The following is a 16,848-nucleotide window of genomic DNA, read 5'->3' as shown; positions in this document are numbered from 1 at the left end:
TTTAATACTCTTGTGTTGCTTAGTTTTTATGTACTTGAATGTTGAGCTGGGCAAGATATTGATACAATGATACAAGGATTCAAAACACATCCTGAATTAGCCAAGACAAGTTTTTAGATCTACATATATATATATAGATAAAAAATGAACATATATTATGTTGGTCTAAAACAAAGCTAGATAACGCTAACATTAGCTTATCATAGCTAACATTAGCTGCATTTTCAAACAAACATAAACCAGACAATTGAGATAAGTTTGCATTAAGTTAAGAGTCTAGTCAACCTTTTTATAAACAAGTGCCTTCTGTCTTTACCTCATTGCAACAACAAAATAAATATAGCACTGGCCATATCGATATCTTTACGACACACAACATGGTGAACGCACGGAAAAAAACGCTTTGGTCCACGGGCGCAAACACAAAGATAGTTGCTTTAATAAATAATTATAAGACGTTGAAACATTGAACACTCAAAGCAGCTTTATTTATGCACACAAATACTCTGCACCATGTGCCTCATTAAAAGCAGAATATACATTTGATAAATGTCATCACTTTAATATTTAGTAGTAGTAATAGTATTTTACAGTCCTATTTTGATATTCATCAGTCGATACATATTTTAATAACGCCATTGTTTAACCATATTTCTCGAATTCAGTAAACATTCAATATTTAATATAAAACGACAGAGTAATAAAAGGTATATGGGAAATAGAAAATGTTCACATGGTTTTCTAGTCTTCACCAGACGTGTAATCTGCGCGCACAGATCTAGAGTATGGTGAAAGGCTTTTTCTTATTCACCAATACAACAGGAGCATGGTGACCAAGTTGTCAGTGCCGTCCTGTGGTTTTATGATTGTACACAAAGCACTTCAGTTGTTTCACACCGTAAGAGCATCAGTTTTCTTCAAAACACATTGAAGTCCAGTCCAGAGAGAGCTTTGTTTCTGACGCAGCGAAGTGTCTGAGTGGAGTCGGCTCTGCTTCAAATTTGAGCGCCTATGTGTGTGCTGGTTTCCAAAGGTCCAACAGTGATCAGTCAAAGTTCAGTCTGTGTGTGTGTGATCATGTGTGTGTGTGTGTGTCCTCAGCCCTCAGACCTGACTCTCTGCAGTGTTGACTGGAGGTCGTCTCTGGCGTTTCCGCATGACTCCAGAGCATTGTTGTTTCTGTGAATGAGAACATATATTATAAACACACACACATCTTATTATTATTATTATTAAAGAGGCCCTATTCGGCTAATTTCCAGGTTCATATTTGTGTTGTGTGTCTCTGTGACATGTCTCCATGCTTTAATGTTCAAAAAGCTCTTTATTTTTCTCATACTGCCTGTGCTGCAGCACCTCTTTTCACCCTCTGTCTGAAACCAGAGCCCAGTCTGCTCTGATTGGTTAGCTGGCCGGCTCTGTTGTGATTGGTCAACTGCTTAGAGATGTACAATGTGTTGGAGCGCTAGCCAATAGTAGTGTAAGTTAGGGCTGTGCAATTAATCGTATTTTAATCGCGATTACGATTATGGCTTGCGACGATTAGGAAAACAGCATAATTGACTAAATACGATTATTTTGCTGGGTGCGCTTTCGCCCCTCCCTAAAAGCCCACTCGGCCACGTGGGAGTGACATGTGTTGTGAGTGTTCAGCGCAAGCGAAGATGTCAGAACAAGAGCAGCAACTAGTTAAAAAGAAGGGTCGCGGGGAGATTCCCAGTCGATCGCGAGATGTGTCTAAAAATAGAACAACAATATTCTGTTTTATCGTTAATGTCCTATAACATAATCTTCCCGTGCCAGAATAATGCACTTGAACGCATCAAAGCTTTGTGATTGGCCGGCCTCACCCTATGTGTCGGGGCGTGGCTGGTGAGCAGTGCACTAGTTCGCTGACGTTGTCCGTGTCAACAGCATGGATGGTCAACAGGAGTGACAGTCCGCACACACATAATTTTCCCTCCGAGTGGGAGGATGATTATTTTTTTATCTATTCCAATTCAAAGTCCATCTGTCTCATCTGCAATGCGAGCGTGGCTTTATCGAAGAAGGGTAATTTAGGAGCGGCATTTCAAAACAGTGCACAAACGCTACGAGACGGAATTCCCTCCTAATTCTGCCCTATGCTCCAAAAGGGGAGGGGCCTGAAAGGACAGCTAAATGCACAGCAGTCCATTTTCACCAGGCCCAACAACAAGAGCAAGGCTGCTACCAGAGCATCTTATCGTGTCAGTCATGTTCTTGCGAAACACATGAAGTCTTTCAAAGACGGCGAAGTTGTGAAAGAAGCTTTCCTGGAGGCTGCGACGCGCTTTTGGGGACAGTAAAAATAACAGGAGCATTTCAACAGGTTTTTGATATAATAAAAACTCAATTTAGATACCGTTATTAATCAGCTGTAAGTTTTAGTTTGTTTGAACTTATTCATGATAATTATTGTACAAAATGGTATAAGAATGAAAACATTAAGATCTGTTCCGTTTAAATTGATTATAGTCTATTATCAGTTCAGAAACTAGTGTTGCTTGCATCCTATTTTAAAGGCATTTCTTTTTATAATCTAATAAAATGCAACAAAAAATGAGTTTGATTCTATTAATGTTGTCTTTTTTATTGCACTTTGGCAGCAGATTCCTGTGTAGCTTCAGATCTGAGTTGTCTTATTAGTAAGCCTAATTTATACTTTTGTAGCAACACTATTTTTATATAATGGCAAAGAAAGGGTTCAGAGTCTTTCCTTTTTTCCTGTGTCATATGTGGCAGCACTGCCACAAGTTCCTCTTCAGAGAGGGTCTTCAGTACAGGTGGCAATATTGTCACCTGCCTGCGCTCATCTCTGAAACCAGACCATGTAAACGGGCTGGTGTTTCTTGCAAAAAATCTTTAAGAGATGACATGAGCAGCCCTACCAGCATTTGCCATGGTGGCCAAAACATTTTTATTTGGTCTTAAATTGTAGTTCAACATTTATTTCCTGTTACTTCTGGACCATGACGGTTGGCCAGCCTTCAACGTTTAACTGAGTGGAATATATTGAATATGTTTTACCAAAATGTTGGCTATATGTTAAGGAGTTTTCAGTAGGTTGTGACAGTGCACTGCATCATATTTGATTTAATTTATTTTGGTCTAATTTATTTTTATTTATCATATTAATATATGTTTAGTATGGTTTTGGAAGTGCGCTCCAACACATTTATTGATCTTGTTTATTGGTAAAATATTATTTGTTTTAAAGTTCAATAAATGGTCAATGAATAATCGTCAAAATAATCGTGATATCAATTATTGACCCAAATAATCGTGATTATGATTTTTGCCATAATCGCACAGCCCTAGTGTAAGTGTTACATGGTGATGTCACTATGTGTTCCTAATGTAGAGACTGATCCGCTATCTCTCATACCTGTGCAACTTCAAGTAGTATTGAGGTAGGGCTGAAAATCTAAATAATTATTACTCTCAAGATAAATCACCATTGACCCTTTGCCGAAACTGAAAGTATGAACCCATTGAAAACACATTAATGAGCAATCACCAGAGTGTCCACCATCGCATTTGAGCACACCAAGTGCAAAGACATTCATCATGTGCTTCATTTTCCTGAAGCTAGGACGGTAGACGGGGTATTTTGTACCTGGGAGCTGCCTGCTGATTGGCTCATTCTGTCACGCCCTTACCGGGACAAGAAGGCCTCCAGCACCGCCACGTTCTCCTTGGGGAAGTAGTCCTGCCGAACCACGTGCTCTAAAGTGTGGAGGTGACCGGGAACCACGACCACCGGCTTCACCTTGTCTTCACTCTGGGCGCAGGACAGAGGAGAGAGGAGGGTTACAAACATGGGAGTCAATGACTATTATGAATATTCATTTTTATTTATTTTCAACTCTTTAGTCAAATAATTCTAAATACTTTTTTTTTTTTTTTAAATATTGATGGTTAAACAAAAGAAAAATTGTGATGAATAATTTTTACTGTGTCTATGTATGTATACGTGTACAAATGTATGGATGTATAAAAGCCCATAATAATAATATTATGTCAAAAACATGGATTTAAAAAAAGGAAAAACAAATAAAAACTACTGTAGTTATTTTTTTCATGAATCAAATAAAAAAAGTACAGTAGTTTTAATTTGTTTCTCCTTTCTATCCCCACACGAACCAAGCTCTGAACCTGGGGGGACAGAGCCTTCTCCATCGCTGCCCCCTCCCTCTGGGGGGACAGAGCCTTCTCCATCGCTGCCCCCTCCCTCTGGGGGGACAGAGCCTTCTCCATCGCTGCCCCCACCCTCTGGGGGGACAGAGCCTTCTCCATCGCTGCCCCCTCCCTCTGGGGGGACAGAGCCTTCTCCATCGCTGCCCCCTCCCTCTGGGGGGACAGAGCCTTCTCCATCGCTGCCCCCCTCCCTCTGGGGGGACAGAGCCTTCTCCATCGCTGCCCCCACCCTCTGGGGGGACAGAGCCTTCTCCATCGCTGCCCCCTCCCTCTGGGGGGACAGAGCCTTCTCCATCGCTGCCCCCACCCTCTGGGGGGACAGAGCCTTCTCCATCGCTGCCCCCTCCCTCTGGGGGGACAGAGCCTTCTCCATCGCTGCCCCCTCCCTCTGGGGGGACAGAGCCTTCTCCATCGCTGGAACTCCCTTCCACAACACATCAGAGACTGCACCGACCCCCCCACTTTCAAAACACTGACCAAAACACACCTCTTCAGACTGGCTTTTAAATTTGTGAATTATGTTGTGTTGCTGTTTTAATATTTTTTTATTCTATTATAATATGTGTTGCTGTTTTCATAATTTTTATTTTATTTGATCTCGTTTTATCACCACTGTAAAGCGTCTTTGAGCACCTGAAAAAGCGCTTGGAAATTAAATGTATTATTATTATGTGTACAAAAGTATGTATATCAGGGTTCATACACTTTTTCACCAATGATTTTCAATGACTTCTCCATGACCGTTACCTAATTTTCCATGACCAAAAACATTACTCTTTCTCAGCGGTGCCACTGAAAATGGTTTATTTTAACATGGAACAGGAAAACAAGGTCTGCATGTGAAACATGTTGTGCCTCTCTAAAACAAATCCAATAGTAGGCTTACTAGCTTCTACACGCTAAAGCAACTCAAATCTCTCACCAGCAAAATACCTCAACAGTTAAATGCCATTTTACGTTTCATTACTATACGATACAGTATTTATTCTCATTATAGTATTACTATTTCGACGATTTGATAAAATATAAATTATATTTGATGCAACTTTAGTTACATTTCCAAAACTTTGGGAACAATATTGTTTTCCATAACTTTTCCATAACTTTTCCAGGGCCTGGAATTAGCATTTTGAATTTCCATGACTTTTCCAGGTTTTTAATGACCGTAAGAACCCTGGTATATATACTTATCTTTACTTATAAAATAATTTTTCTTTAAGAATGTACTATTCTACCCCCTTTTCCCTTTAATTCACGTAATAAAATTAAAAAAATGTGCTTGTATTTTGAGAAAATGTAGATAAAATGTACGGACACACCAAGTAAATAAATACAAAGTAAATAAAAACCACCTGTTAGTATAGGGGAAAAAGACCCAAGGGGGAGGAGAAACACAAAGGAATATCTCTCTCTATGCCTTGATACATTTTCTGAATATATGCAGTCTCAGCATACCTTGAGAAGTCCGAGCAGCACCAACAGAGACGATACGAAGCTGTAGCCTTGGAAGGACGGAGTGGCAAAAGCTTTCTTCAGAAGGGCATCTGTGACGAGAAACAACACATATTGCAAGTGTCCTCTTAAAAGACAATCCCATAAAAGGTGTGTGTTGTCAGCAAAGACTGTAAATACATTTGAATATATTTAAAGACAATCAAATCAACTGAACAACGTGTCTCACCGATGCTGTCCAACACAGCAATCTTAACGTCATTATTCTCCTCCTTATACACAGATGCGATCTTTAGGAAAGCTTCAGCTGTTTTTGAAGCATCGGATACATCCACCTGCACACACAGAAGAAAATAAACACTCACTGATGGCCACCATGTTTGACAGAGTTGATAAAGCTCATCATATGTTTGTTTGCATCAAGGAAACACAGATGTATTAGCAGTAATGTCTCAGAATATAACACCACAGGAAGACATTTCATTTAGCCTTCAGTTTCATTAACAGATCAGTGCATGGAAACTGGTGTGGAGGTTTTTGTGGATTCTGTGTTTACCTGCTGCTCGATCAGCAGCGCTCTCTTGGCTCCCAGTTTGAGCAGTTTGTCTGGAGACGGGAAGCTGAGGAAGGAGGAGACGTCTGGAGGCCGGGGGGCCGAGGCAGGGGTGGACAACTGAGAGGGAGGGGAGAGAAAGTCAAATAAACAACAGTATCAAACGTCAGGCTGTATGCAGGAATCCTGAAGTCAGATGTAATTCCTTTTAAGACCTTTTTTAAGACCCTTTCTATACATTTTAAGACCTCATCTCCACTTTGAGTTTTAACCGGTTACATTGGCGACACACTTTACCTCACATTGACTATATACAGTATTGATTGTCCTTCCTCCTTATCTTCCAACTATTTGGACGCAGACTTGCATTTCCCCATACTGATGTTGTTTAACAACCGGCGTAAACGGACCTTCGCGCTATCAAGCAGTGAGCGTGCGATGGCCTGTTCAGATGACGTCAAACCCAACGGGATGCCATCAATAAACTACACAGAATCACACTACACACCTACGCCATGATTACATTCAGGCACACTGTAGAATACAACCTCTTTGGACAATTCATATACTTATTGGAAACAAGCTACAAAATGTAATACTTTGGAAAATGCCGTTTAATACTTTTTAATAGCCTTCATTTTCGCTAAATTGATTTATCAACTTTTAATACTTTTTAAGACCCCGCGGACCCCCTGAACGTACACAAAACAACAGCTGGTGTGGCCTTAGAATTGGATTTTCGATTCAGAAAAATGCTCCTAATTAATGGGAAAGTGAAAAAAAGTACACGTAGGAAAAGGTCATCCAATTTCAAATTCATTTGTCATCTGTTTTCCATTTTTTTTGTCCAAAATCTTATCAAAACTATGGGAAGCTGTTGGTGCAAAGTCCTGTTATCGGATACAGCATGTTTTGGACAGTCTGTGATTCAAGCTGCTGCTGAGAAATATTGTTTCAGAGTTGTGTCATAGTTTAATTAGAATTTTGGGACTTGCAATAGCATCCCCTAGTGCAGGGGTGCCCAACCTGTCGATCGCGATCGACGGGGAGATTCCCAGTCGATCGCGATATGTGTCTAAAAATAGAACAACAATATTCAGTTTTATCGTTAATGTCCTGTAACATAATCTTCCTGTGCCAGAATAATGCACTTGAACGCATCAAAGCTTTGTGATTGGCCGGCGTGACCCCATGTGTCGGGGCGTGGCTTGTGGGCAGTGGGCACTAGTTCGCTGACGTTGTCCGTGTCAACAAGAGTGACAGTCCGCACACACACAAGACCGCAATGGCAGAATCAAAAAAGCCCCAAATATATCATTTTCACTTCGAGTGGGAGGATGATTATTCCAATTCAAAGTCCATCTGTCTCATCTGCAATGCGAGCGTGGCTTTATCGAAGAAGGGTAATTTAGGAGCGGCATTTCAAAACGGTGCACAAACGCTACGAGACGGAATTCCCTCCTAATTCTGCCCTACGCTCCAAAAGGGGAGGGGCCTGAAAGGACAGCTAAATGCACAGCAGTCCATTTTCACCAGGCCCAACAACAAGAGCAAGGCTGCTACCAGAGCATCTTATCGTGTCAGTCACGTTCTTGAGAAACACATGAAGTCTTTCAAAGACGGCGAAGTTGTGAAAGAAGCATTCCTGGAGGCTGCCGACGCGCTTTTTGGGGACAGTAAAAATAACAGTAGCATTTCAACAGGTTTTTGATATAATAAAAACTCAAGTTAGATCAGGGTTGCCAACTCTCACGCATCTGGCGTGTGACACAGGCTTTCACTCTCAATCTCACGCTCTCACGCTGCCCAAACTATTCTCACGCCAAAAACAAGATGAACCGGCGATCTTTTTTGGTTGGTTATTTACAATGTTGAGTTGACAGCTGCTCAAACTGTCGATCCGCTCCCTCCCCGCCCCCACCACTCTTAACAACGTTAACAGACAGCAGAGCAGTGGGAGCCGGTTGGTCAATCCCCGACCCGTATTGCGCAGATCTAAGATCCAGTAGAAATGATAAAAAAGTAAAAGTCTGCTGCTTATCGTTCTACTCCGCCAAAATAGAGTCAAAGAGTGTATGAGACTGAGTGTGTTAATTAATATATTTGGCAGTTTGGAGTAAGTCTGTATATTTCTCTGTGTGTTTCATGTATAGCTCTCACGATGATTAATTTTGTTGGATACATTTTCCCGGAAATTATTGCGATAAACGATAATATTGTCGGCACCGTTGTATGACCATTTCAGACCACTGACATAATGATATATAATAATAATTCAAGTACATCCTTTCAAACTGCTAGTCACATCCTCATGTAAATGGCAATTTATCGAGTTCATTTTTATTAATCGTACGATAAGTCAATTAATTGCTTATCAGGCACACAATAAAACAGTGGAAACAAACATGTGTTTGACTTTCATTAGTGAATTAAACTTTGTGCCCTTTATAGTCTGTGTCCAATTTTGTGTATTTGTATATATTGTATATATATCCTATATATATGCTAAGGTCCCGCTGCTGACATGATAGCAGTCATTTAGTGCGCAATGTGTAATTAAACCCATGATATCAAAATCTTACTCCAGCCAGGAGTTAGATATCGTTATTAATCAGCTGTAAGTTTTAGTTTGTTTGAACTTATTCATTATAATTATTGTACACAATGGTATAAGAATGCAAACATTAAGATCTGTTCTGTTTAAATTGATTATAGTCTATTATCAATTCAGGTTAAGAAACTAGTGTTGCTTGCATCCTATTTTAAAAAAAGGCATTTATTTTTTTAATCTACTAAAATGCAACAAAAAAAGGATTTGATTCTATTAATTGTGTCTTTTTTATTGCACTTTGGCAGCAGATTCCTGTGTAGCTTCAGATCTGAGTTGTCTTAATAGTAAGCCTCATTTATACTTTTGTAGCAACACTATTTTTATATAATGGCAAAGAAAGGATTCAGCGTCTTTTCTTTTGTTCCTGTGTCATATGTGGCAGCACTGTTCAATGTTTCTTGAAAACATTACCCACTGTAGTGACGTGTGAATAAACTCCAACTCTGTATCAACAACACTGTTGTGTAACTTCAGTTAAATACTTGTATGTGTGTAGATTAGAAAGAGGTAAGATAAAGGATCTGCAGTATTTTATGAAGTATTAATCGTACAAAGGTCAGTTTTATACAAGTAGAAGTGTGTATGTACCTGGTAGTAGGCTGTCAGTAATGGCTACGCCTCTCTATTTGGACTGGTAGATCTCAGCAGACTGGCAACTTTAAAAGTAGCTCTCGGTTCAAAAAAGGTTGGGCACCCCTGCTCTAGTGGCAGAAAACATGTGGATTTGTCTGTAAAATATTAAAATGTGTTATGTATTTACTTTTTAAATGTTCTACGGTTATTCAATGCAGCATCAAACTTGCTGATTGTCAGATGGAAATGTAATATTATTATACTTCTGTACAGGTGATATTTATTTTTAGTTGTGTCTGAGTTGATCTTACCTTGATGCCATTGCTATCATCGTCCTCCTCTTCTTCCTCCTCTTCCTCCTCTATTTCCTCATCATCCACATCCTCGTCATCTTCTTCTTCCTCATCATCATCTTCTTCGTCATCATCCTCCGGCTCACCGTCATCGTCACTGAGGCAAATAAAAAACGCTCGTTATGGATGAAATGCATATTTTTGAATGTTCTAAAATCATGCGCAAAGTCATTAAGTTAAAAATCAAATATCGTGTTACTGTATAATAAATCTGTATCTACTGCATATGTGACCTGCTCCATCGAAATCAGTCGCATTGACCCGAAGACACATTTTGAGTTGTATACACTGCTGGAAAGAGGAGATTCCTTTCTAATGATATCAGGATTGTTGTTGTACTCCAAATATTGAGCTAAATATGTCACATTATATAATGACTGTCACCGAGTCATCATTTTGAGAAAAAGGCCTTCAAAGTTTTCTCTTCTCTGGAATCCATCGATCTGATTGGTTATTAGCAAATGATAAAAGTACTACGGAGGGAAGATATTTTCGTTTGGATTACTGGTCTGGGGGAAGCTCGTGAGTGTGTGTGTGTGTGTGTGTGTGTGTGTGTGTGTGTAATTTTGTGTTTGTTTCCCGGGGAAAACACTCAGGAGAAACACCGGCCTGCTGTGACGTCAAGTTACTCCGTTCTCCGCTTGTAATTATGCCGAAGCTTCAAAGTTGTATTTATCTTCTGAATTTGCCAAAACAAGTTTAATGTTCTGAAAGCCAAGACTTTGTTTAATTGAAATCTGATGAAAACAAACTGTAACGGACCCTGTCATGTTATCTATGATTACTATACGCCTTACATTCATAATGTCAGCGGAGGGAGGGGGGCGGCGCTGAGGAACAGCAGGGCGGCGAGGGAGAGCTGTCATCTTCCCTTTACAAGCTTCAAAAATCGTTTATCGTTTGATTTTGGAAATAAAAGTTTCATATTCTGAAAGCCAAGACTATTTATTTAAAATCAAACAAAAAACCCGAACCCCGAAAAACTATTTTTTTACGCAAATCCACGTTTATTTGAAATGAGCCGTTGCGACTTCCGACTGATTTCGATAGAGCGGGTCATTATGTTCTATGCCAGTTAGTACGATGTGATTACCTGAGCGATCCGAGGATATCGCCGATGTTCATGCCCTCCATGGCATCTTTCAGAACTTTGCAGCCGTCCTCTCCGAGACAATTACCTGGAAATCAAGTTATTTTTTGTGTTTACAAATTTATAAAACAGCATTTTTCAAAAAGCTTAAAGGGTAAAGATCTGAGAAATAACTGAAAAAGGTAGATTTGAGAATGTTTTTACCGTTGAGGTCCAGTTTCTCCAGCTGATCCTTGTTCTTTACGGCGTGTACCACAGCCAGAGCGGCTTCCTCTGTGATCTCACCAAACGACAGATTGAGTTCCTGTTGAGCGTAACAGATTAGTTACACATAGGGTTGGGAACCGAAACTCGGTTCCAGATGAGAACCGATAAGAAAATGCCGGGTACCGGGTACCCATACAAAATACACAATTTCGGTTCTGCTTAACGGTTCCTAAACGCGATAGACCCTATATTCCAGCGGGTCCGTCTGCACTGCGGCGCCGCGGTGACCCGGTGGAATACAGGGCGGACCTGGAGAATCACAGAACGGCCTGTCGGTCGAAACGGCATCATATCGAAACGGCATCATGCTGCTCTGATAACTTAAGATCCAGACGTCCGTGACTAAAATCCTTCATCCGGTTAAATATAGTTAAAGAAATACCAATCGTATAGCATTAAAGTTCAAGAAAGGATGGTTTGCGGGGAAAAAAACTGTCTTTTCTTAAATTCCTGTATGTTTTCATATCGCAGGGGAAGAAAATATCGCAATGTCAGTTTTTTCCAATATCGTGCAGCCCTAGCATTCATTTACCTTTAGTATTGGTAGTCCCTCTGATACCGTTTCTGCGATGGCGATGGCTCCTGCCGGCCGCACCAGACAGTCTCCAAAGTTTATCACCTGGATGCTGCGGAGATGTTTCAGAGCCTGTGAAGGACACGGAGCTTATTCACTACAGCTTCAAACCCAGAACAAATATTATTTATTATTATTATTAGCAGAAGAACTGAAACAAAAGCAGAATCATTGCTGAATAATTTTCAAAAATATAATAAAATATTTAAGAAATGTAATTCCTTGTGTATCACCTTTAAAGCTCTACTGATCATTATTTGACATAAACAATGTTTAAAAAAACGTATTTTACTGTTGAAACGGCAATTAAACTACTTACGACCTTTAAACGTGTCTTTACAATCTATGATTTAGAACTGTTGTACTGTAGGTTATTCTTAAAGACACTTAAGGATCTTATCAATAAAAGTGAGTTCCTCAAAAACAGATCCTGCAAAAGCAGCACATTAACTCTTGTGTTTACCAGCGATGGGCTCATGAGTTGGAATGAAGGAAAAAGAAGCATTAAATAACGACTTATTGGCTTAAGACATTTGAGGGGACTTCCTTTTCTCAGAAATGATACATTTGATGGCGTATTGATTAAGGGTTGATGATAAGAAGCGAGGTAAGCATCAGTTGAACTAAATACATTTTTCAAGAATCATTTTCAACCAGGTCAGAAACTGTCCCTCAGCTACCTTCAGTAATGACACCAGTGTGAGGTCAGTACCTGTGCCATGGCGATGGCCCCCTTCTCAGTGAAGGTGTTGTCGTTGAGGTTGAGGATGCGCAGGTTGGGGTTGTTCTGCACGGCTCCAGCCATCGCCGTGACGCCCGGGTGATTGATACCGTTCTGCGGCACGTTGATCTCCTCCAGGCTGCCCATCAGCTGGGAACACAGAATGTAAATGCTAAGATTACTCCACCTTCTCGGAGATCTCTAGCAATATGTCTAACAGCACCTCGCAACAAGTATGGTGGATTAGAAGTAAGTTCTGTACCTTGAAGGCTTGAGCGAGAGCGGTGGCCCCTTCGTTCTCCAGGCGGTTCCTCCCTGCCACGAAGGCCTTCAGGCCGAGGGGGGTGCCCTCTGCACTGGAGGTCTTATAGCACTGGATCAACGCGGCAGCCAAGATCTGAGTCCATGAAAACAGGTGTGAACATTTCTGCTTTTCTGCATTTCTTTTCCTTAAGGCTGCTATCAATAAATCAGAAACCATCTCCCTCTCTGTCATGATACCCAATCCTTCTTCAAATACCCAGCAGTAATGCAAGAGGCAAAACAGACTGAATGATATACAATTACACAGGCAAGAAAGGTATATACCCTGACACAAAACTGTAAATGTTACTTTGGCAAATGCTCCACTACAACCACATCTATTTGTATTTGGTTTTATATGACAGTCTAACACATATATACTCCTGAGATGACAAACTGTATAAGCAGACACAAACTGGTGTAGGTTACTGTTGACGTACCTTTCCCCCTCCGATGCCCATGCCACAGTTGTTGAGTCGCAGCTCCTGCAGGGTGTAGCAGGCGGTGCTCTTCAGCAGCCTCTCGATGCCCTTCACCCCGTCGGGGCCGAAGGCGTTGTCACTGAGGTCTAAAACTGTCAGCCGGGCGTTCGCCAGCATCAGAGCGTCACCCAGAGAATTCTACATCACGAGGGGAGAAAGAGATAAGATAAGGCAGGATAAATAGGGTAAGAAAACCTGCTTTAAAAAGGATAATGATATTAAAGGAGAAGACTATTACCAGGGCCGGTGGGATCTCGGAGCGCAGGCGACCTGTGAACATGTCACTCCAATAACAGCGCTGAAAGAGAGACAGTCAAATATAAACAGTGTGAGTAGAGCTGCACAATTATTCTAAATGTTATCCAAATCGCAATAAGGACTAGTTCATATTCAAATAGCAGAAAGCTCAACATTTGTTCAAGTCTAAAAATGTGTCAAAATAAAAAATGTTGAAGTATTGTGGGACAGCAGAGACAGACCTACTAGAAAACATATTTCAATGGTTCAGATCCGGTTAAAAATACAAAACACCATGATCATTTCATATATCTCATAATGATAATGAGAATAATGATGCGAATGATCAATCCTTCCAGTATAGTTTATCAAATCAATTGCAATATCAGTCTAAATAGTTGCAATCCGCTGTTTTTTCCAAATCATGCAGCCTTAAGGTGTGAGAGACAATCTTAAATATACTTTGTGATTTAAAACTGGGCACACTTATGTCTAATATGTTATTCATCAGTATTAGGTTAAATAAAGCGGAAACAATAAATGATGAGTTGAGATATATATATATATATTTGCCGATATTTTAGTAATTCATTAATTGTTTGAACAGATTTGTCTTATGTTAATCTAAATATCTTTAGGTTTTTGAGTGTTGGACAAAACAAATAAGCAATTTGTTGACATGATCTTGGGCTTAAGTCAATTATGATGGGCATAATTCACTATTTTCTGATATTTTATAGACCAGTTCATATTTATCATTTAAAAATACCACTCAGTTCCTGGTTACAGTGTCAGAAAATGTGATGATTGAAATGGAGAATAAACACTCCAGACCTTGAACTTGCTCTTTGTCTCGAGGGCCTTGGCGATGGCCTGAGCTGCCGCTACACCGATAGTGTTTCCCTCCAACCTCAGAGCCTGTAGGTCCTCAAAGTCCTGGATCTCCTTGACGATCTCCTCCACTGTCAGGGCAACAAGGTAAAGGGTTAGGGGGTATCTATTTCTGATAATTAGAATAGCGATCATCAAACTAATTACAAGGAATTGGCTAAAAAATAATAACTTAGTAAACTCACAATGGAATAACTTAGTAAATGAAATCTATGTAAAAAAAACTATTATGAGAATTAGAAACCAGATGCATATCTTTGAGGAAAGGTGGGAAACATTTCAAGTATAGCTGAGTATTAACAATGCATCCGTTATCTTATTTGTAATTATTATTACTATTATTTATTTTCGTATTTGTGATCTGTTATGTAGTTAATCTATGTACTGTACCTAGATGTGTTTATTTTGTTATGTATGCTTTGTGAATATTTTCTTAAAAAGCAAAGAAAAAAAGGGTTAGGGGTTGGGAAAAAGGGGATGGAGTGTTCTAATAAAAAATAGTTAAAAACAGAGATTGTAGTGCGTCATTCGAGTCTGTCTCTCACCCGATTGGGCATCGTCCAGCTTTCTTCCCTGGCCTTTGTAGCTCAGCTCTCCATCTTCTACTCCAGTTTTAGCCAGAGATTCGGCCAACTGCGCAACAATGTCTGTCGCCATCGCCTGTGGACAAACAGATTATTTCGTTTTTATTATAATCCTGACGTCCAGTGACAGAAAGTGTTTCAACAGGTAGCACCGTAAACACTTATTACAAGTATCTAAGTCAATAAAAACCCAAACAGAAAGTAATGTGTGGATAATCTTGCTTCAAACCACCTTGTTTCTTTCTGAAGCTTAGTTCAATAAGAACTGAAAGCGAGGTTTTCGGTGTAATATATACATTTAAAAGTTTACAGCAGTTGACTTTTTATTCATAGATTTTTTTATATTTAATTTGTATGCTGAATAGTAAACAAGCTTTTTTTCTGTATACAATTAAAAATACTTTTGCTATACTACATTTTTGCACAAATATTGAAGTTTTTACTAGATTTCATGTATTTGACAGCTGTATTTTATAGCTTCTTCGCAGATTAAGAGCAATATATAAATATATATAAACTATTCAACCAATAAACTATGATACACTTATTTCATTATTATAGCTTATGTTATCAAGCAGTATATAAAGTAACTGAAATCAACCACAAATGTACCAGCTGCAATGCTGAAGTGATAAACACATTACTTATTATAATTTAAAAATATGGATCTGAAATTAGCCATTCTGCATAATGAGTACTTAGTGTACTTTATAGTCTACTATATTCTGATGATAATACTTTTGTACTTTTACTCCAGTAAGATTTTGAATGCAGGACTTGTACTAGCAACACTGTAGTATTGCTTGCTACATTAACTAAAGTAATAGACCTGAGCACCTCTGTCAAATCACTGTTGTTTTGGGGTAGGTGTTTCCCTGCCTGCGGTTAGCATTAGCCGAGTGCTGCTGTTGTTGTGCTATCACACCTAGGCGGTTTAATGCCAGTGGAGCAGGTGTTGCTGCTGTTGACAACTGTCAGTTCAGGGACATATCGTGCTTTTCAGACACTTAACAAACTCATTCAAGTGGCAACATTAGCAGAAAAGGGAACATGTAGTCAGCTAGCTAGCACTAGTTCGTGGGACAGAGCGTGGCTTTGCTCGGCCTCTCGAGTCGGATATATGGAAACCGTTGGCAACTAAAAAGATGATATTCTTACCCTAACAGTCCCTGGTTGATTTAAATGAATACATGAACGCTATTGCATTCATAGTACTAATACAAACTGTCATATATATTACCAAAACACTGCTGTGCTGATTGAATTGGAATCGAGACCAGTCACACGCTCCCGCTCGCTCCTAACGTTCAAAACTGATTCCAGCGCACGACACACACTAGAGCGCTTGACGGCAATAGAGCTGGGAGGCAAGGGACTTGTAGTCCAACAGAGACTACAAATGTGTTGGAAGCGTTTACCTTCATTCCAGTATATCAGTTGGTCCAACATTCCAAAACGTAACTAAGCATGATTTATAGTATCATCATTACAGGCCAATATTACCAGTCAAAAGAAAAGTCATGACTCTCCTTTTTGTTGATCAATATTTTAATCTTTACATTCTACATATAAATGTTTTCCATTCCTTTGGCCTTTCTTCTTTTTGTTGAATAACTCTCTTACATTGATTTTTTATTTAATTAATTTGGTTATTTATGTAACTTTTTAACGTTTCTTTTTGTTTACTGTTATTGCAGTTTTGCTGTTGACTTTGTGTTCTTTGCCTTAATGCAAAATCTGTCAGGCACCACTTGGGTATTTTAACCGTTATTGAGGAATGCATTGTCTTATTGTACCCATACACAATGTTAAGTCAAAGAGAGAACAAGAATAAATTGTGTTTGGATTTATTGTAGGAAATAAGGGTATAAGGGGGACAGGTTTATGGTGTGTGAGCAGGAAGTGGTGCCTGTCAGACTTTACTCAGGGATATAAGCTC

General features: G+C 39.6%; 1 protein-coding gene across 2 annotated transcripts; it reads right to left on the bottom strand.

The window, feature by feature from the left end:
• Positions 1–466: 466 nt before the first annotated feature.
• On the bottom strand, positions 467–16,245 carry rangap1a (RAN GTPase activating protein 1a). 2 transcript variants are annotated; one of them, XM_034198768.1, is made up of 16 exons: positions 16,150–16,245; positions 14,871–14,985; positions 14,269–14,396; positions 13,436–13,495; positions 13,156–13,335; positions 12,675–12,809; positions 12,404–12,562; positions 11,650–11,763; positions 11,055–11,154; positions 10,854–10,938; positions 9,719–9,857; positions 6,227–6,343; positions 5,900–6,005; positions 5,674–5,762; positions 3,638–3,802; positions 467–1,179 (listed from the first exon to the last, which is right to left on the bottom strand). In XM_034198768.1, the coding sequence occupies exons 2-15, from the start codon at positions 14,980–14,982 to the stop codon at positions 3,677–3,679; spliced, it is 1,650 nt and encodes a 549-aa protein (XP_034054659.1). In that variant the 5' UTR covers positions 14,983–14,985; positions 16,150–16,245; the 3' UTR covers positions 467–1,179; positions 3,638–3,676. The 2 variants fall into 2 exon arrangements, with proteins under 2 accessions (XP_034054659.1, XP_034054651.1); XM_034198760.1 differs by having other exon boundaries at positions 3,681–3,802.
• Positions 16,246–16,848: the final 603 nt, after the last annotated feature.

Source organism: Gymnodraco acuticeps, unplaced genomic scaffold, assembly GCF_902827175.1.
Source record: "Gymnodraco acuticeps unplaced genomic scaffold, fGymAcu1.1, whole genome shotgun sequence".
Taxonomy (NCBI): Eukaryota; Metazoa; Chordata; class Actinopteri; order Perciformes; family Bathydraconidae; genus Gymnodraco; species Gymnodraco acuticeps.
Note: the sequence above shows the minus strand (reverse complement) of the source record. Positions and strands in the feature narration are given on the sequence as shown.